We start from the raw sequence: 21,680 nt of genomic DNA, 5'->3' as shown, positions 1-21,680 counted from the left end.
AGTCAGTGTTGAAGTATTCTTGTTTTATAGTGGTTAAAGTGCCTTTTGTGAACACTTTTTCATAACAAAACAAGAACTCCACAATATGCAGGAATCGGCAAGAAATGCAGATCAGTATAAGTTTCCAAATAATTATGTACTGCAAAAAATAATTACCTGGTCATATCAAATCTGTATTGTCATGAATTTGCTTAAGAGAACAATGTTAGAAGTTTTTTTTCCTAGAGATATCTTATAGCTGATTCTTGTATAACTTACCTCTTAACACTAAAAGATGCATCCAGAAGTTCATTTTTTACCCATAATGCACAATCATGAATAAAGTTTATTTCTTGCAACTCCACAGCTTTCCCAACTAGGGATTGTACACCAGTAATGAAGGCAAAATACAGTTTTTGCAGAAAATAATCTAGAAGAGATAATATTAGAGTATAATGTCCTATATCACTAAAATTATGAAACATAGGGCTATTATTTTAGCCACAATAACAACATCTATTATTATTAACAAAAATGACTACATTGACCATGCCTATATGGAACATTACATACAAGTTTTACGAAGATGCAAAACTAATCAAAAATACTTACTTACTTAAAGTTATGAAAATGATTTACCTGTTGAATGAGTATTTTTGTGTCTCTGGGCCCACAGCTGAAAGACTGTTAACAAAATTCCTTCAGCTGATAAAAGTAAAGTGTAATCTCCAACTACTTTGAAGAAGCTGGAGACTATATCACAAATAAAACATAATACAGGCTCACTGCTACTAGAATCAGGCAGATTTTTGGCTCCTGAGAGAACTCCATTAAGTTTAAAAATTATTTTTTCAACATAAATCTTGTCAATCAATGTATCTGGAAAAAGAGCAGAATACAATGCACTTAAATAAATACATGCACATAAATTGAAACATGGCAAAATAATTAGAAACAAATAGCCATATAGAATTTTGGTTAGCATACTTTTCATTTAAAGTTCAGAGTATTTGTAAGTATTTCAAATGGTTGAAAAATACAAATTTTTCCATCCATTCCCTGTCCCAATGACTTTTTCACAATGCATTGGGTTAAAATATGAACTTCACCTCTGACCAAAAGACAACTCCATTAAAATTTAATGTAATTTGATATGACAAGTCAGAAAAGCTATCAAAAACCTTTTAATTAGGTTTCAGAAAAAAAAAAATGTTTATATTTTTTGTGCAGTGAGTCTAATTTAACACTGAATTGTATGATACAGTCTTATCCCATTGTAAAGTTTTAGGTGTTTAAACATTTCTCTGTTTAGTCAAGATGAATGCACTTGCTAAAAGTCTAACAGTACTTACTTTGGTAATATATTCATAACACAAGAGTGTTCCATTACGTACTAAGAGAGTTATCACAAATGTTGGACACTTGGAAGACACATGGAAATTGCAAAGGTGTTTGACAGATAGGTAAATATTGTAGTCTATTCAGACAAAAGATGACAATACAGGCAACTCATGTGGCCCATAGAAGTTTGTGGCATTTCTTATAAGCTGGTTATAATCCTGGAATGAATTTTGATCACTTAAGATTAGAATCCTGAAGCCTACGAAAAAAGTCGGAATCCCAGCCCACATTAAATTTCTTCACACCTCTCATCATCAGCGTATTTTATTTTGTAAATGTGTTGAACTGCACAAGCAGCCTGCTATCCCATCCAAGTCCTATCCCCAAAATGACGGAGCTCAACTCGGTCAAAAAGTTCTCCCAGCTCAAGGATCTTTATCTGCGTATGAGGTGCCTGGAGTTGTATAGGGTAAATAATATATTGTTATTTGGAATACATACATTACATGTGTGCTCCGTGTCTAGAATGATCTGTGTAAATATGGAATGACAGGAAATGCGATGCAAGAAATGCTGAATACATACCCTAAAACAGAAACTTTTTCCAAGTTATATTAAAAATGACGTGAAGTGTATAATGTGTGAAGACTTTAGACCAAATATAAATAAACTTGTGCGCTTTTATTCAAGAATATAACCAAAGTAAAAAAAAACATTCAATTTACATGTTGCTGTCAATGAGTTAAAAACCCAAGCTCTATCAATCGACATAAAGTTGATATGTATTCTTGGATTGTGCAGAGGCAAGAACTGCTCCTTTATAACCAAAAGGTTCTGGGTTCGAGACTGGGCACTCTGTATTTTGAGTAGTGAGCTGCTGTTATTATTACTATAATATAAAAACATACATTTGATTAGATTCTGTAACACCTGGTGTAAGTTTTGGCTACTTGTAAAAGTTAGCTACAGCTTTTTTTTTTTTTTTTTAATTCAGTTTTATTCTGTCAGAGACGTTAATGTGGTACACTGAACTTGCCTCTCCCTCTCTGAGCTGATGACGTTTATCTCCATTCTTTTCAGCGATGACCACAGTTGGTGCTGTGGTTGATGCCTGCACAGAACTATTTGTTGTACTGGCAATCAAAGATGTGATGTCCCATGACCACTATCAGATTATCTATGCTAGTGGTTAGATCTGGCAGTGCCATGCTGATGGTGTATGCGCCCAATTTTCATTTTCAGTACCATGCTCCATAATGCAGAGTACAGACAAGATCGTTAAAAAAAAAAAAAACGTTTAATTGACAACTCATGTTCAAATGGCATAACGTTTTCAAAAAGTGACGTTTACATGTACGAGTGTGTTTGTGCATGCACAAGAGAGGCGGAAACAAATTTGATCTCATTCAAGTGGTTACTGGAATATAAAATAAACACTTTTGCAAAGGTATAACAAAACAAGTGTGCTTTTATTCAAAAATAAAGCTAAACAAAAAGTTCAAATGACAACGAGATACCAGCATTTGTGTGTCTGCTTATATCACTTCAGCGATATCATTTACAGGTAGCAAAACTTTACACTGGCTGTTACAGAGTGAAATCAAAGGCTTCTTTTTGGGTGCATACACCATCAACATGGCACTGCCAGATCTAAACACTAGCGTGGTGATCCTCTGTATCTGTATCGTGCCACGTCATGTCAAGCCGCAACCTGATAATTAAATGTTGAGCATTAATGCCAAGAATGATAAACAAGTCAAGCCTATGAGTATTAGAGGTGGTAAACCTATTTATTAAATGGAAAAACCTTACAAAATCAATCATGAAAAGACACATTTACTGGTATCATTTTAAAGACTACAGGAATATTAAAGTCGCTATACTTTACAAAGATTACTAGTATACCATGTCAATCACTGGGCAAACTCATACAGAGACGGGTTAGTGTTTGCAACTGACACATAAGGCATAATGCCTGGGCATGCGGGAGGCAAGATGGAGTACCCAGAGAAAATGTAACATGGACACAGAAAACATGCAAATTCTAAACTGGAAAAGCACAAGTAATGATTCAAATCCAGGAACCTGAAGGTTAAAGAAGCAGCATGTGGCCCTGTTCTTAAGATATGTGCCAACCTCAGATTTTCCTTTGAAAATTGTCATCTGTCAGTTAGAACCTTTTTATGTAACATTTTAATATGATAAGTATGTCAATTTTGGATTTATGATACAATACATTTTCACAGGCTCTGTTGGCCTGAAGCCACATAAATTAAAAATGTTCCAACTCTACCACTGAATATTCAAGATTAACTGATATCAATAAGGGTATATACATCCAGTTTAAATTTATTTCTTATATAGTAATATAATATCTTGCTGTTATGTGTTGTTAATTATTTGATTATATTGCTAAAAATCTGAACACAAAAATAGATGAAAAAGTCTGAATTCATTCAGCATTCTAATTATTAAAAATTATCTTGTCCACCAACCATTATGAACTTGCTGTGAGATCACGAGGCCTATTAACAATGAGCAATCTGACTTTAGAATGTTTGGTTCTTTAAGGCCTAGTGTTAATAATTCATCTGTCAATTTCAAAATATTTTCTCCCAAAACTTCTCCTTTCAACCAGTTTGACACTGCATCAAACTTGGAAGAATCTTCATTTGCCTGAGGAAAAATTAAGAAAAAAGATATTATTTTGTAAATTTACAGAACATAGTATTTCATAACAGTGATCTCCCTATATTCTACAACACATTACATCTCCTTCTGAGAACAAAATTGCCATTATTATACAGATTTCTTAATCGGTTTCATGATCACCTCCACTCTCACTTGTGAAGAAAAGATAACTGTATACACCTAGGGATATTTTTTCCCCTAACCTGGCAGGAGCAACCCACCCTTTTATGTGAGAGGACCATGACTGCATACTTATTGGTGATTCTCATCCTGTGTGCATCACACTCACTCACAAACTGCTCCAGTTCAAGCCAGCGGAGTCCAATAAAGTCATTTATTAAGACATTATCAAAGCAGAGATGCAATTCCAACATTCTCAAATTGGATACTGTCCAATAGGGGTGGGGATTAAAAAAAATATTATGTTAGAATATAATCATACGTCACAATTAGACAATATTGCAATGTTTTTATTGCTTTGCCAGTCTGTAATATGCTGAGATTTACTATCTCCTTTTTTATGTTACTCAAATTGAAGTTATAGATACTGCTCAAAAAAATTAAAGGAACACTGTTTAATCAGAGTATACTATCAAGTCAATGAAACTTCTGGGATATTGATCTGGTCAGTTAAGTAGCAAAGGGGGTTGTTAATCAGTTTCAGCTGCTTTGGTGTTAATGAAATTAACAACAGGTTCACTAGAAGGGCAACAATGAGACAACCCCCAAAACAGGAATAGTTTAACAGGTGGAGGCCACTGACATTTTTCCCTCCTCATCTTTCCTGAAAGTTTTTTCACTAGTTTTGCATTCAGCTACAGTCAGTTTCACTACTGGTAATATGAGGCGATACCTGGACCCTACAGAGGTTGCACAGGTAGTCCAACTTCTCCAGGATGGCACACTAATACGTGCCATTGCCAGAAGGTTTGCTGTGTCTCACAGCACAGCCTTAAGGGCATGGAGGAGATTCCAGGAGGCAGGCAGTTACTCCAGAAGAGCGGGACAGGGCCATAGAAGGTCCTTAACCCATCAGCAGGACCGGTATGAATGAGCACTGCCACAGACCTACAAAATGACCTCCAGCAGGACACTGGTGTGAATGTCTCTGACCAAACAATCAGAAACAAACTTTATGAGGGTTTCTGAGGGCCCAACGTCATCTAGTGGGCCCTGTGCTCACTGACCAGCACCGCTGAGGACCACAACTGGAGCCCTGTGCTTTTCACAGATGAGAACAGGTTCACCCTGAGCACATGTGACAGACGTGAAAGGGTCTGGAGAAGTCGTGGAGAACGTTATGCTGCCTGTAACATCGTTCAGCATGACCGGTTTGGTGGTGTGTCAGTGATGGTCTGGTGAGGCATATTCATGGAGGGACGCACAGACCTCTACAGGCTAGACAACGACACATTTACTGCCATTAGGTATCACGATGAAATCCTTGGACCCACTGTCAGACCCTATGCTGGCGCAGTGGGTCCTAGATTCCTCCTGGTACAGGACAATCTCTGTCCTCATGTGGAGAGAGTATGCAGGATGTTCCTGGAGGATGAAGGAATTGACACCACTGACTGGCCCCCATGCTCACTTGACCTAAATCCAATAGAACACCTCTGGCACATTATGTTTCAGTCCATCTGACGCCACCAGGCTGCACCTCAGACTGTCCAGGAGCTCAGTGATGCCCTAGCCCAGATCTGGGAGGAGATCCCCCAGGACACCTTCCGTTGTCTCATTAGGAGCATGCTTCGACATTGTCAGGCATGCATACAAGCACGTGGGGGTGCAAACAAACTTCTGAGAACAATTCTGAGTTGCTGCAATGAAATTGCGGCAAAAAGGACTAGCCTGCCACATCATTTTTTCACATTGATTCTCAGGGTGTCTTTGAATTCAATCCTCTGTAGGTTGATAATTTTCATTTCCATCAAACAATGTGGCATCCTTTCATTTCTAACACATTACCCAGTCCATATCTGTATAGATATCCAGCATGATTTTTTCCCATTCAGATCTGATGTGTTTTCAAAGTGTTCCTTTAATTTTTTTGAGCAGTTTATATACCTATAGGTAAATGTCCTAATAATGAAAACCCTCAAGTTAATTTATCTCATGTAAAACATTTAATTTACAGTACCCTCCACTATTATTGGCACCCCTTATCAAAATTAGTAAGAAGAGTAAGAAAAAAAAAATAAAAAGGTCCAAGTCTTTAGAGTCCTGGTGCTTCCTGCTATATGGTTGCGAGACATGGATGCTATCCAGTGACCTGAGACGAAGAATGGAATCCTTTGGTACTGTGTCTCTGGAAAATACTTGGGTACCGTTGGTTTGACTTTGTGTTGAATGAGTATTTGCTCATGGAGTCCCGAATGAGGCACATTACCTGCATTGTGAGACAGCGTCAGTTACGGCACTACGGCCATGTGGCGCGTTTCCCCGTGGGTGTTTTGGCTCGTAAGATCCTCATTGTTGGGGACTCGAGTGGCTGGGGGAGGACTCATTTCCGGAGGGCAGGACTAGACCGCGTGGCTGCCTTGGGGGGTTGCAAACCGGGATCCGAGTTGTTTCGCCGTGTAGTGGGTGCGGCAACCCACTGTATCAGTGCATGCTCCCCAACTTGACTTGACTTATTAGAAAAAAATCACTGTTTGTTGAAGAACCGTCATCTTGCAATGAAAAAATGAGAAACATTTGACTTTTAATTGAAACAAATTCATTCAAAAAAAAAAAAAAAAAAACAAAGCCCTCATCAAGAAATAAATATTTTAACAAAAATATATGTGCCACAATTGTTGGTACCAAGGCATTTAATACTTTGTACAACCTCCCTTTGTAACAGCATGGAGTCTTCTCTTGTAACCTTTTATAAGGTTGGAGAATAGACAGCATTACATCTGAGACAATTCTTCTTTACATAATCTCTCCAGATCATCCAGGGTCCTAGGTCCTCTCCTGTTTACTCTCCTCTTCAGCTCACTCCACAGGTTTTCAATAGGGTTCAGGTCAGAGGACTGAGATGGCCATGGCAGAACTTTGATTTTGTGGTCAGTTAACCATTGCAGGGTTGATTTGGACATGTGTTTCAGATCATTATGCTGCTAGAGGTGAGGGGACGCTGGCGCACGCATGTTGTTGCCGCTCCTCCCTGTAAACAACACTTTCGCAAAATTCGCCTAATTCTACACTTTCTTACGTTTATTTTATTTCTTTTACGTATAGTTCGTGGATACAGCTGACTCGAATTGTATGGATTTGGCTTATATTTACAGATTTTATGGACTCTACTTTGACTGGGAACAGCTGAGTTTGTGGATCACGGGACGAGAACCTACAAGCATTTCTTTGTGCCTGGCAATCTAGGACCTCGGGATGATCTGTCTCCGTGATTATATTAAATTCGCTTTGCTGATCTGCTCCCGTTTCATCTTAACAGTACTCTACGACTGGGAACTGATCTGATGTTCATACTAATCTGGCTTTTGGCTCCGGGGCGATCACGCCTGAAATTACCAAGCGTTACTGTTTGTGGCTGTGTATTGGAACCTCCAACTCCTGCTACCTCCTCCTGCTATGCTTTCGCCGCTCACCTATGCTACCACACCCGCCTGTCCTACCGGTTCCGCTGTGCTGTGCTGCTTCTCCACTGCTATTCAGATAAGTATTGCCCAGTATCATGCTAAAATACTCTCATGACAAACTCCTTCTTATTAAACAGTTTGTCCAGAGCAAATGGTCTGACTGCAACATCCTAAAGGACGCCGGTATTTTGCAGCGCCCGAAATATATACATCGCGGGTCAGGTCGCCGCCACCGCCGGGCTGCGAATGAAAAGACCACCGGCAGCATTTGCTCAGGAATACGCCGTCTTTCTCATGACCCTGGAAATAGAATTGTCGGTGTGCCAAATTTGCATTATGTGGAAATAAACCCTGTTTGCGGCTCTGTGCAGAAAGAAGCCGCATTATGTAATATTGCACTGTTTAACTCGAGGTCTCTTAATGGCAAAGCATTGGTGCTGTCAGAACTCATCACTGACACCAAACTTGATATTCTGTGTTTAACGGAGACTTGGCAAAAACCAAACGAATTTGCGTCTCTCACAGAGGCGACTCCAATTGGTTTCACTTTCCACTCAGAGCCTCGCAGCTCAAGACAAGGCGGCGGGCTGGCAGTAATTATCAGAGAAGACTTAAACATTAAAAGAATCCCAATTGACTGTCCATTGTCTTTTGAGTGCCTGGCTCTTAAACTAATAACGGAATCAGGTCCTGTCTCACTCATTGTTCTCTATCGTCCCCCAAAATACAATGCATCCTTCTTATCCGATCTGATTGAACTTTTGACCCACCTAAGCTCTTACTCTCAGAGAATTATGCTTCTTGGTGATTTCAACATCCATATTGACACCCCCACATCTAAACTGAGAAATGAATTCCTGTCCTTACTGGACTGTTTTGACTTGACACAACATGTTGATTTTCCAACCCATTCTGGCGGTCATATATTGGACCTGATCTGCACTTCTGGACTATCTGTTGCCAACATTTACAGCACTGATTTGGGACTCTCTGACCATAAAGTAGTATTTTTCACTGTCTCATTGCCTCTCCCACCTCTTACCTGTAAACGACAAATTTCTTACAGAAACCTTAAAAATATCTGTCCCTCTATCCTTTCTGGATCCATTTCTGATCTTTTACTGTCTGCACCTCTTCCATCAACACTAGATAGTTTTGTTGACCACTATAACACAGCCCTTCATTCAGCATTAGATAAAACAGCTCCTTTAAAACATAAGGAGGTTTCCTTTAAACGCTCAGCTCCTTGGTATAACTCAGAATTGCGATCTATGAAAGCAGCTGGCCGACGCCTTGAGAGAATGTCACGTAAGACTGGCCTCACCGTGCACATCCTGGCTTTCTCTGACCACCAAAGAGCTTACAGAGAAGCACTAACTTCTGCCAAGAACACCCATTATGGCAGAATAATAGAAAGTGGCCATGATAACCCAAGGGTTTTGTTCTCTGTAGTTAATAAACTACTCGAACCCGCATCTGGTCCAACTACCTCTTCTACTGAAGTCTGTGAGGAATTCCTCCACTTTTTCCGTAACAAAATTAAAGATCTAAACAATTCAACTAACATAAATATATCATCTGTTTATATCTCTCCCTGTTTTCCCACTCCATCCAGCTCCTTCTCTAAGTTCTCACCAGTCACTTCTGCGTTTGTTAATAACCTGCTTTGTAAGATGAGGCCGACTACTTGTGTACTGGACCCCATCCCCACCACACTACTTAAATCCTGCCTTCATGCCATAATCCCGACTGTTACAACAATAATAAACTCATCCCTTGACACTGGCTCCGTGCCGCTCACTTTTAAAATTGCTTCTGTAACCCCAATGTTAAAAAAGTCTGGCCTTGATGCTGACAATCTTAACAATTTCCGGCCTATTACCCACTTACCTTTCCTGTCAAAAGTTCTCGAGCGTGTTGTAGCTTCCCAACTCACCAATTACCTAACCTCTAATAATTTGATGGAACCCTTTCAGTCTGGTTTCAGGGCGCGGCACAGCTGTGAAACTGCTCTGCTACGGGTAACCAATGATTTGCTTATGGCAGCAGACTCTGGACAAACTAGCATATTAATTCTGTTAGACCTCAGTGCAGCATTTCACACTGTTAGACATGACATCCTACTGTCCAGAATGGAGAACATGCTGGGTATCTCTGGCACTGCCCTCCAGTGGTTCAAGTCCTATCTGACTGATAGGCAAGAGTTTGTTAGTCTTGGCAACAGCAGATCCAACTCCGTGCCAGTCACACAAGGAGTCCCCTCAGGGCTCTGTCCTTGGTCCTCTGCTTTTCTGTATTTATATGCTTCCCCTTGGCCATATCATCCGTAGTTATGGATTGGGTTATCATTTTTATGCAGATGATACTCAGCTCTACTTCAATGTTAAAAGTGGAACTTCATCAGAGCTTTCTCAGCTCACAACCTGCCTTAGTGAAATTAAAACCTGGATGGAGCAGAACTCTTTAAAATTAAATTGCAATAAAACTGAACTCCTGCAAATTGGGACTAAAATGCAACTTAATAAAATGAGCTCCTTCCCAGTCCATCTTGGCAGTGATCTCATCAGACCTGCCTCTACTGTAAAAAATCTTGGTGTCATTTTTGATTCCTCCCTCACTTATTCCGCCCACATAAATCACATTAAGAAACTTTCTTACTTTCACCTCCGTAACATATCCCGTGTTCGCTCCTTCCTCTCCTTCTCTAATGCTGAGAAACTTGTCCATGCTTTTACCACATCCCGCATCGATTATTGTAATTCCCTACTGGCAGGTGCCCCTTCTAATCTTATATCACAGCTCCAGCTTATTCAAAACTCAGCTACAAGAGTCCTTACTCGAACCAGCAGCAGCGAGCACATCACACCCATCCTGCTCTGTCTTCACTGGCTCCCTGTGTCCTACAGAATCGAATATAAAATCCTACTAATAACCTACAAAGCTTTAAATAACCTCGCACCAAACTACATCAGTGACCTCCTCCATCACTATGTGCCTGCCCGCCCACTAAGGTCCTCTGATTCTGGTAATCTTGTTGTGCCCCTCACTAATCTACACTCCATGGGTGACAGGGCCTTCAGCTGTATAGCGCCCAGACTCTGGAATGACCTACCAAAATTAATCAGGTCAGCTGACTCCATGAATTCTTTTAAAAAACAACTCAAAACTCATCTGTTCAGGAAGGCTTTTAGCTCTACTTGACTTTTTTACCTCAGTTTACTTCTCTGTCAAGATGCCAGCATAACCTGTATGTGTGTGCTAGACCATCAATTATGTTGTTTGTTTTTTTTTTCAGAATTTACTGTCTTAATCTTCTTTATTTATTTATCTGGTTTGTACAATGCTATATACAGTAATCCCTCACCTATCGCGGGGGTTACGTTCCACAGCCCCCCGCGATAGGTGAAAATCCGCGAAGTAGCGACCTATATTTATTTTATTATTTATACATATTTTAAGGCTTTATAAACCCTTCCCACACTCTTATAAACCTTTCTCACTCTCTTGTTAACCTTTCCCACACTCTTATGAACACTTCCTATGCTCTTAAACACTTTCTACATTCTTAAACACCTCAGACCAACACTGCACGCAGCGATCAGACGTCAATGTGTCTGCACTCGCTTTGTGAAGGGGGGCAGCTGAACTCGCGCTGAGCAGAAATGGACTTTGTGCTGCTTCTGCCAAAATGCCTGCTTGTCGCTCTGCGCATTCAGAAGGAGGAGGAGGAGTTTGCTGAGGGCTGAACGCACGTTCGCTCAAACCCCCCTCCCCGGAGGCGCAGTTCACATTGTCAAGGGGGTGGGGAGCTGAATGAACGCTAAGGAGAAGTGGACTTTGTGCTGGCTTTGTGCTGCTTGTCGCTCTGCCTGTCAATAATTGAAAAGCCTGTACATCACCAATTTTCCTGTCTCACTCTCTTGTCTTGCGTGAACTTAAAATGTTTTATAATAGTAAGATGTTACTCATATCCTTAGCCCGACATCCACATATCATATGTGTTAACACAGTACGTTTTATAAGTTTACATGTGTTTAAAGCATGTGGGATGGGTATTTTAAGGCTTAAACTATAAAAATGTTTATTTATATGGTCTTTCTATATCGCGGATTTTCTCCTGTTGCTGATGGGTCTGGAACATAACTTCCACGATAGGCGGGCAATCACATGTATTTAAAAACCCGCGAAGTCGTGAATCCGCAAAAAGTGAACCGCGAAGTAGCGAGGGATTACTGTACTGTATATTCTGCCGTTCTTTATTATATTCTGTAAGTGCCTTGAGCATGGGAAAGGCGCTATATAAATAAAATGTATTATTATTATTATTAGATGATCCAATGATGACCCAGTTTTAGTTTCCTGGTGTAGGAATCCAGGTTAAAATCTCCTGATATTTCATGGAACCCATGATGCCATGTACCCAAACAATGTTTCCCAGGCAATTAGAGGAAAAAGAGCCCCACAAAATCTCAGAACCTCACCATATTTCACAGTTGGGACAAGGTTCTTTTCATTATAGTCATCCTTCTGTTTACACCAAACCCATTTTGCATGTTTATTGCCAAAAAGTTCAATTTTTGTTGTATCAGACCATAGAAAATGGCTCCAGTCGAAGTTGTAGTAATGCTTTACAAACTCCGGGCACTTATGTTTGTGGATAGCTAACAGAAAAGGCTTCTTTCTGGCATACCTTCCAAATGATCTGTTGGCATGGAGATGTCGTCTGATGGTGGTTCTGGAGAATTGATAACCCCAGGATTTTACTTTTTCTTGCAATTCCCTAACAGTGATCCTTGGAGATATTATTGCCTTTTTTTAGCATCCTTTTCACTGTACGTGGGGGTAAAATAAGCCTGGGTCTTCTTCCAGGCAATTTTGGCACAGTTCCAGTTGATGATCACTTCTTTTTGTTGTTGCCCTAAGTGTAGAAATGGGAATTTTCAGTTGAGTAGCTATTTATTTTTATAACCATTCCCTGAGTTATGAAGGGCACAACACGTCTCCCTCATTTGGACTGAATGTTCTCTTTTCTTTGCCATGATGATGGTTGGCTAAGGAAATTTGGTTCTGTGTCTCCTCACTGTTGTATCCCAGTTAATCAGGAAGTCATTTATTTGACTTGGAAAGTTCCTATACACTCCAATCAACTTAACAATGTCCAAATTAAATAAGAAACATGCTTCAGTTACATTGTTTCACATTAATTTCCAAGGGTGCCAACAATTGTGGCGCATGTGTTTTTGTTCAAAATATTACTTTCTTGATAATGGCTTTGTTTTTCTTTGAATGAGCTTGTTTCAATTAAAAGTCAGATGTTTCTCATTTTTTCAGAGCAATTCTTAACTTTTGCGAGGGTTACATTCCTAGGAAATGATGCAAAAGTCAAAAATGTGTATTTTAATACATTGAATCTATGGGGATAAAGGGGGTACAGATCCTGCAACCACTAAAATCTTTCACTATAGTCTGCTCAACAATACACTTTTCTACATAAACTTCCTTATAACCAAACACTACTTTTGAAAAAAACCATAAAATGCAGTACGCAAAATATAATCGGTAACATGCAAAAAGCATTTTTTCTCATTAGTTATTTACTAGAATTCAGTGATCTTTTGTGCTAAAATATTAATTAAAATAAATAAACTTTCTGAAGAAGCAGAGACTGGCGAGGTCTCATTCACAGCTGGTATTGGAGATCATGAAGGATGCACCAGCTTGACATAATCCATCAAACTGATGGCAGCGCAGATGACAGCCTTGGTTCAGTGCTGTCTAGTATTCTGTCTGTTTTTATTTGTCCCATCGTTTGGTGTTCATCTGTAATCAGGTACACCTGTGAAAAATTGCTGAATATTCGACAATTCACTTTGTGTGATTCGACACCGGATTTTTCACAATTAAGGTCTTTTCTGGATATCTTAGTTGGTGGAGCAGCAGTTGTCATCAGCAGACTCAGACAGAGGCTATTGCAAAAGGGGGAAGCGTCCTGGTGCACTCGTTAGGTTGAGACAGCAAGGTTTTCAAAAAGCGCTCTTAGGTTTACACTTTACAAACCTCCACGCTATAGGCAATAAAATGGATGAACTTTTTACTTTCTTCTGCCGTGTGTTGCATGGAAACCTGGCTAAATGAATCCATCCCAGACTCTGCATTACACCTGCCAGGCTTTCAGCTTTATAGAGTGGACTGCGCAACAGAGACATCAGGGAAAAGAAACAGAGGCAGAACCTGCTTTTATATTAATGAATGGTATACTGATGTCACGGTGTTAAGTAAAAAGTGTTGCCCTGACTTAGAAACAATTTTTGTTAACTGTATGCATTTTTATTTACTGCAGGAGGTCCTCTCATTTACTTTGATTAGTGTCCATATTCTACCCCAAGCCTGTGTGTGTGCGGCGCTAAAATAAAACTGGAAGATCAGATAATGAGCATGGAGCAAAATTATCCGAACTCCCTTCTGATTATTCCAGGGGATTTTAATAAAGCAAATTTCAGCCATGAAATTATATAGCACATAAACTGCCCTACCAAAGACAGATATGCATTGGACTACTGATATACAGTGTAAAGCATGCCTATTATGCTGTCCCCTGTGCAGCTTTGGGTTTCGCGGACCACATTTTGATTCATTTGCTCTCATCCTATAAAAGAAAGTTAAAATATGTAAAACCTGGTGATTAATACAGTGAGAAGATGAACTACTGAGGCAATGCTGAAGTTGCCAGACTACTTTGACTGTATGGACTGAGGTGTCTTTGAATATACTGCTGGTAACTTACATGAACTGGCACACACAATAATAGTTTATGTTAGCTTTAGTGAAGACAAATGTCTCCACCAAGATCTAGTTAAAATTTAACAGCAGCAAACCATGGCTCACTGCAAAACTCAAGCAGCTTCATCAAGCCAAGGAAGCTGCCTTCAGAAGTGGGGGGGATAGAACACTTTTCAGACAGGCAAGGAGCACACTGACAAAAAAAAAAAAAATCAGAATGGCTAAAAAGAATTACTTTGAAAAGATGAAAATATACTTTTTAGCTTATGACCCTGCATCAGTGTGGAGAGGACAAAATATTACAAATTACAAGAAACCATCCCCTGGTATTGCAGTAAAATACCAGCTGGCTGCTGATTTGAGTGCATTTTACTGAAGGTTTTATAAACCCCAGAATACAAATGACACTATCTCTAAACATATCAGTCTACAGACTTAAAAGACCCCAAAACACATATTGTATATTGTATACACACACATTAGGGTGCTTCGCTCGCCAACCCCAGTGCCACTTGCGTATGTGGATTTCAGTTTCACCAAACAACAAATCTTTCAATTCTCACGGATACGCCTCTTCATTGGAAAGATACAGTACTTTTCTCAGACGGCAACATGAATTAGATGATCTACAAGTCTCCGACTAAAAGTTTGAATCTGAACAATATATTCAATCTCTTTTTGCTGTTCCGTTATTTCACCGAGTAATAATTTCTATTTGTTTGCGCTAATGCGATCTTTACTATCATTTTTCTGAGACTTTCGGATTTTAGTACTTTCATTATCTCTAACCTGCTCTGCATGTGTATTGCGCCGACGTTTTTGAATTCTTTTCCATGTTCTACTTTGTCATCTACTCTTTGTCTTTTATTTGCAGTCCCAGGCGTGGTTAAATCTCTTGGCAAAAAGTCATCTTGTCCCAGGATTTTTTTTATTATAATAGAGAATCTATACTAATAAAAGGCAAAGCCCTCACTCACTCACTCACTCACTCATCACTAATTCTCGAACTTCCCGTGTAGGTGGAAGGCTGAAATTTGGCAGGCTCATTCCTTACAGCTTACTTACAAAAGTTAGGCAGGTTTCATTTCGAAATTCTACGCGTAATGGTCATAACTGGAACCTCTTTTTTGTCCATATACTGTAATGGAGGAGGCGGAGTCGCGTATCGCGTCATCACCCTCCTACATAATCACGTGAACTGAAAACAAGGAAGAGCCCCAAAGAGCACTGAAGAAAACATTCTCCGTCAACCCCCACACTCCCCCCGCCCTTCCGCACATCACGGCATTTTCGTTAATGAAGTGACGTAATACTCCAGCTCCACCTTCTTCACAAGTTCATTCACCAAATTATTTGTCAATTATATTTCACAGTAAGAATTTACAGCACGACTCAAACGCGGGAACGAAGGTAAATGACGTTAATTGTTGAGTGTCTTTTAATACTGTGTAAGCATACATATTAAACATGTGCAATTAAACGTGTGCATTTACGGGGTGATTTCTCAGGCTTAAAAGCTCGCCTTTTATTAAAAAAGTAAATGCAAACTGTTTTCATTCTGAAGGGCACAAACCACGTTGGATTTCAGCCGTTAAACAAGCAAAAATGTCGGTACACAAGATAAATAAGCGCAACATATTATCAGTTGTATTGTATGCTTACAATACATACAGAAATGTATTAATCGTTAACTAATAGTATGGGATGGTGTTTTTCGACTCTGCTACAGATGCCGATGGAGACCAGAACTGCTTTGGAAAAATATGAACGCCTTGGGGCCGATCTGGAAGAAGGTAGCGCAGCGCCTTGATTTAAACGATTCCATGTCTTGGTGGGTTTGTATAGCTTATTTTCAATATCTTTACACCTGTTTACACCTATTTTTAAGACTTATTGACTGAAATGGGCTTTCACAAAAAAAGTTAGGGCTTTGCTACAGGATACACCCTCCACAAGTTAAGGAAGTAAAAATAAAGGTATATATTTCTGTTTTATTTAAACCTTTTAAGTTCGTATGCATAGCCCCATTTGGCTGTTTTAGTTTTTTTTTTTTTTTTTTTCTTTCTTCAGTAATATTTAATCTCCTTAAAGAAAAACAACATATGCATTTTACTTTTTTTGTATCTCTTTAGTAATATTTTAGTGTAAAAGGATATTTAAACCTTTTATGTTACTTTATAAAGTTACTTTACACAATGTTGAAAAAATAATAAGAAAGCTACATATTTTGACAGCTGCTGCTTTAATTTTCAATGAAATGAAAAAAGCTCTCAAGAGAAAACCTCAATGAAGAAGAAACAGTTTGCACTATCTAAAAAGGAGAAACGTCCTGCGGTGGGTTGGCACCCTGCCCGGGATTGGTTCCTGCCTTGTGCCCTGTGTTGGCTGGGATTGGCTCCAGCCAGACCCCCGTGACCCTGTGTTTGGATTCAGCGGGTTGGAAAATGGATGGATGGATGGAAAAAGGAGAAACCCTCATTTATAAAGGTTTGCTGCAGATGACTTAACTGAAAATAAATGAATAGTTCCTATGTGTATAATACATATTTATCTATTTGACTTATGCCTTTATTCCAGCAACTTGCAACATCTGAGGTACAATATGTTACATTACTTTTGGTTTTTGCAGCACAGGCAGGTGAAGTGACTTCCTCAGGGTCACACAGTGGTGTCAGTACCAGGATTTGAACTGATAAGCTCCGGGTTTACTGAAATATTACTGAAGAAAGAAAAAAAACGAAAACAGGCAAATGGTGCTATGCATACAAATGTCCATCCATCCATTATCCAACCCGCTATATCCTAAATACAGGAGCCAATCCCTGCCAACACAGGGCACAAGGCAGGAAACAAACCCCGGGCAAGGTGCCAGCCAATGCACCTAACCTGCATGTCTTTGGACTGTGGGAGAAAACCAGAGTACCCGGAGGAAACCCAGACAGACACGGGGAGAACATTCAAACTCCACGCAGGGAAGCGAACCCGGGTCTCCTAACTGGCACCTTTCACTGCGCCATCATGCCGCCAGCATACAAACTTAAAAGGTTTAAATAAAACAGAAATATATACCTTTATTTTTACTTCCTTAACTTGTGGAGGGTGTATCCTGTAGCAAAGCCATAACTTTTTTCATGAAAGCCCCTTTCAGTCAATAAGCCTTAAAAACAGGTGTAAAGCTAAACTTGCAGCACCGCTATTCAATTACACTTGCCTAACGCCTCTCCTAAGGGGAGATACTGTGGGATCTGGGCATCAGTCAAAGCACCAATCACAGGCCCGTGTTACAACGCACTATGTATGTATGTGTATATGTATATGTATATATATATATATATATATATATATATATATATATATATATATATATATATGTGTGTGTGTGTGTGTGTGTGTGTGTGTGTGTGTGTGTGTGTGTATGTATGTGTGTATATGTATGTGTATATATATGTTGATATGTGTGTGTATATATATATGTATATATATGTGGATGTGTATATGTATATATATTATATGTAGATATGTATATATATGTATATGTATATATATATGTTTACATAACCTCTTTAACACACTACTTCTCCGCTGCGAAGCGCGGGTATTTTGCTAGTTATATATATATATATATATATATATATATATATATATCTATATATATGTAAGCATGTATGTATATATACATACAGTACATACATACAGTACATACATACACATTCTCATATAAAGCAGGTATTAGATCATGAATTAGCTTGCAATATATAACAACACTAGGGGGCTTCGCTCACCAACCCCTGGCGTTGGGGCATGACAAAGAGTGAGATGTATGAATTAGATATAGAATAGTGTGCAGGTGTGGATGATGCATATAGAAAGCCAAAAATACAGTGTTTGGCACAGAGTAATGGTTTATTGGAATATTTCTTTGTACACAACATTAGTAGTAAAGATGGTGTCCTGTCCTTGAATGAGTCTTCCTTGGCATGGAGCATTTATAACTTTAACTTTAACGTCAGATGAACGTCGAACACGTGAGAAGGCAACATAAAGTTGTCCATGTCCAAAAACGGGTTCAGAGAGGTAGATGCCAACCTTGTCCATGGTTTGTCCTTGTGATTTGTTGATGGTCATGGCAAATGCAGGTTTAATGGGGAACTGTCGGCGTTTCAATGTAAAAGGTAATTCTAGGTCAGAACTCGTAAGGTCAATCCTAGGAATGAGAACAGTATTGTTAGCATGTGATCCTGTAAGAACTGTTGCTTGAATAACATTTTGTGTCATGGTGTTGACGACTAAACGTGTGCCATTGCGTAAACCCTGTTTAGTGTGAAGGTTTCTTAATAGCATGAGTATTGTTCCGTTTTTAAGGTTAAGACTGTGTTGTGGTAATCCGGCTGGGTTAATAGTGTTCAAATATTCTAAGGGGAAATTTAGATGTTCATTGTAGTCATCAGAGTCAACTTTGTCAGAGCTTAGAAAGAGCCGTGCCTCTCCAGGAACTAATGAAATGACCTGGTTATTAATGTGATCAACATTAATATTTTTTTGGACATAATATAGTGCGCTGTGTTAAAAGGGGCATTTGGTCTAATGAGACAGCTGTTCCAAATATCTCCGTAAGTAAGTCGTCGCAGATGAAGGGTTGAGGAATTGTAATAATATCTGGGTGAAGTCCATCTGTATTGGTGAGTGTACAATGTTCTAGTTGTAACAACCAATTGTTATATTCGGGATCTGGAAATCGCATGTTTTGTACGAAGTGTATCTTTAGAAAGCAAAGCCAATTGTTCGCGTATCATTTTTTGTTCCGCGGTTTTAGAAGCGCGCCGAGGTGAATTTTTTTGTTTGATGCGGGTTCGTGTTTGTGGTCCCGTTACTCGAGCCGTCTAGTTTTGTATCCATGATCGTGAATTGATGACTTGTTTGATCTTTATCGTTTGGAATATGGATAAGTAATAAGTAGGATCGAACTCACTGTTAATATGCGGACTTTTCGTTTCTTCGTATTATCACCAATCAGGTCTCGCGCCTGTATATGTATTGTAGTTCGGTCTCTTGTTGTTTATATGACGTCATCGCATATTTTAAGGTGGACTGAATAATAGTTGAGCGCATGGCATGTGGAGCAATAGGTAAGCACTGTCTAAAATCTACTCCTAATAAAAGTACCTTCACTCCAAAGGGAATATTATTATTCATGAATGCAATGCCAATTGTCCGCGTATTTTAAGGTGGACTGAACAATAGCTGAGCGCATTGTAAGTGGAGTAATAGTTAAGCACTGTCTAAAATCTCCTCCTAATAAAAGTACCTTTCCCGCAAAGGGAATATTATTATTTATCAACTTTTGTAGAAGTTTATCAATGGTGTTGAGTAAGTGACTGGATGCCATTGTACATTCATCTATAATTAATAGTGTGGCAAGACGGATGTCACGTGCATTGTTAGTGTGCATTGTCATAGTGGATACCGATGTTTCTGTGATTGGGACCGGTATTTGGAATAAGGAGTGACATGTGTTTTTGGAGCCGAGACATTTTTTCTTCCGTGGTTTCAGAAGCGCTTTGTAGGTGCCGACGTGATTTGTGCATATTTGCGTTCTTGATTTGTTTCAGGGTGCACTGTTCCAATGCGATGTAATATTTGTCCACATACGCGAAAGCAGTATGGGTCATTGCCTTTTGGTGACCTGATATTTACTCCGGTAGATGCAAAATCAAATGAACTATTGTAGGATGTAATGCAGATGCACCGCCGTATATTTTGTTTTTTCATGCGGGTTCGTGTGTTTGGTCCCGTTATCCGAGCCGAATCGTTTTGTACCCGTGAGCGTGTATTCATGACTTGTTTGTTCCTCAGCATGCGAAATATGGATAAGTAATAAGGAGGATCGCACTCACTGTTAATATGGAGCCTTTTCTGCAGTTGAACGGTTAATAGTGCTTTATTGTAAGGAGATCCACCTATGCTGCATAGTGTGAAGGTGTTGAGATGACGTATGTTTAATATGGACGGTTCCTTTAGAAATGGGGCTTTGGGTGTAACTTCTTATTGATGTTAGTGTGTTTGTGGGTCTGATTCGTCGTTGTTGTGAACGTTTCGTGTGCCATGTCTCGTCTCTAATGGGCCTGGCGTGGTGGTCAGGGCTTCTTTTTTTTGTTGTGTTAGGAGCTTGTTAAATCCTCCTGTTTGTGTGGGTCCCGTTTCGTGTGCAATGGGATTCGTGCGGCGCTGTGTGCTTTTGCAGCGTCTGAGCGATGGGGGGGGGGGGGGGGGGGGGAGATTGGTGGGGCGCGAGCGTCTCCTTTCTTTTTGTGTGCCAGGGGCTTGTTGAATCCTCCTCTTTGTGTGTGTCCCGTCCGTTGCTTGTAGGGTGGGTGGGGTGGTTTTGGGTTCTTTTTTTTTTGTGTGCCAGGGGCTTGTTGAATCGTCCTCTTTGTGTGTGTCCCGTCCGGTGCCTGTAGGGGGGGGGTGGTGGGGGCTTGCAGGTGGGCGCGAGCGGTTTCTTTTTTTTGGTGTGCTAGTTTCGTGTGCAATGGGTTTTGTGCGGCGCTGTGCGTCGCCTGCGTTTGACTCCTTTTTTCTGTGCTCACTCCTTTTTTCTGTGGTCGCGGCCGCCTCTCGCGGAGCCTCATTTCTTGGGGCGCCTGCGCAGTACGTCTTTTTGCGGCTACGGCCCATGGCCGGATGTCCCTGCGTCCATCCAGTTTAGCATTCTCGGTTAGTAATATGGATTATCAGCACCCCTGGAATTTTCCCAGAAAATGCACCATTTCTCCCAGAAAATTGTTTCAATTACAAATGTTTTGGTATACACATGTTTATTTCCTTTATGTGCATTGGAACAACACAAAAAAACAGAAAAAAAGCCAAATCTGACATCATTACACACAAAACTCAAAAACTGGGCTGGACAAAATTATTGGCACCCTCAACTTAATATTTGGTTGCACGCCCTTTGGAAAAAATAAATGAAATCAAGCACTTCCTATAACCATCAACAAGCTTGTTACACCTCTCAACTGGAATTTCCGACCACTCTTCTTTTGCAAACTGCTCAAGGTCTCTCAGATTTGAAGGGCGCCTTCTCTCAACAGCAATTTTGAGATCTCTCCATAAGTGTTCAATCAGATTTAGATCCGGACGCATTGCTGGCCACTTCAGAACTCTCCAGCGCTTTGTCTTCAAACATTTCTGGGTGTTTTTAAAGGTATGTTTGGGGTCATTGTCCTGTTGGAACACCCATGACCTCTAACGCAGACCCAGCTTTCTGACACTGGGCCCTACATTGCGCCCCAATATCTTTTGGTA

The 21,680-nt window shown here is 39.9% G+C and overlaps 1 protein-coding gene across 1 annotated transcript in view; it reads right to left on the bottom strand.

Annotated features, from left to right (window-relative positions):
• The window catches only part of ltn1 (listerin E3 ubiquitin protein ligase 1), a 284,812-nt gene that overhangs the window by 126,908 nt on the left and 136,224 nt on the right, over positions 1 to 21,680 (bottom strand). Inside the window, exons 12-14 of the mRNA XM_051925735.1 lie at positions 3,816 to 3,996; positions 619 to 858; positions 259 to 409 (exon numbers count right to left, since the gene is read on the bottom strand). Of these exons, the coding sequence (XP_051781695.1) occupies positions 259 to 409; positions 619 to 858; positions 3,816 to 3,996 (572 nt within the window). The remainder of the gene's footprint in view (positions 1 to 258; positions 410 to 618; positions 859 to 3,815; positions 3,997 to 21,680) is intronic.

This window comes from Erpetoichthys calabaricus, chromosome 4, assembly GCF_900747795.2.
Source record: "Erpetoichthys calabaricus chromosome 4, fErpCal1.3, whole genome shotgun sequence".
NCBI lineage: Eukaryota > Metazoa > Chordata > Cladistia > Polypteriformes > Polypteridae > Erpetoichthys > Erpetoichthys calabaricus.
This window is presented reverse-complemented; position numbering and strand designations above follow the sequence as displayed.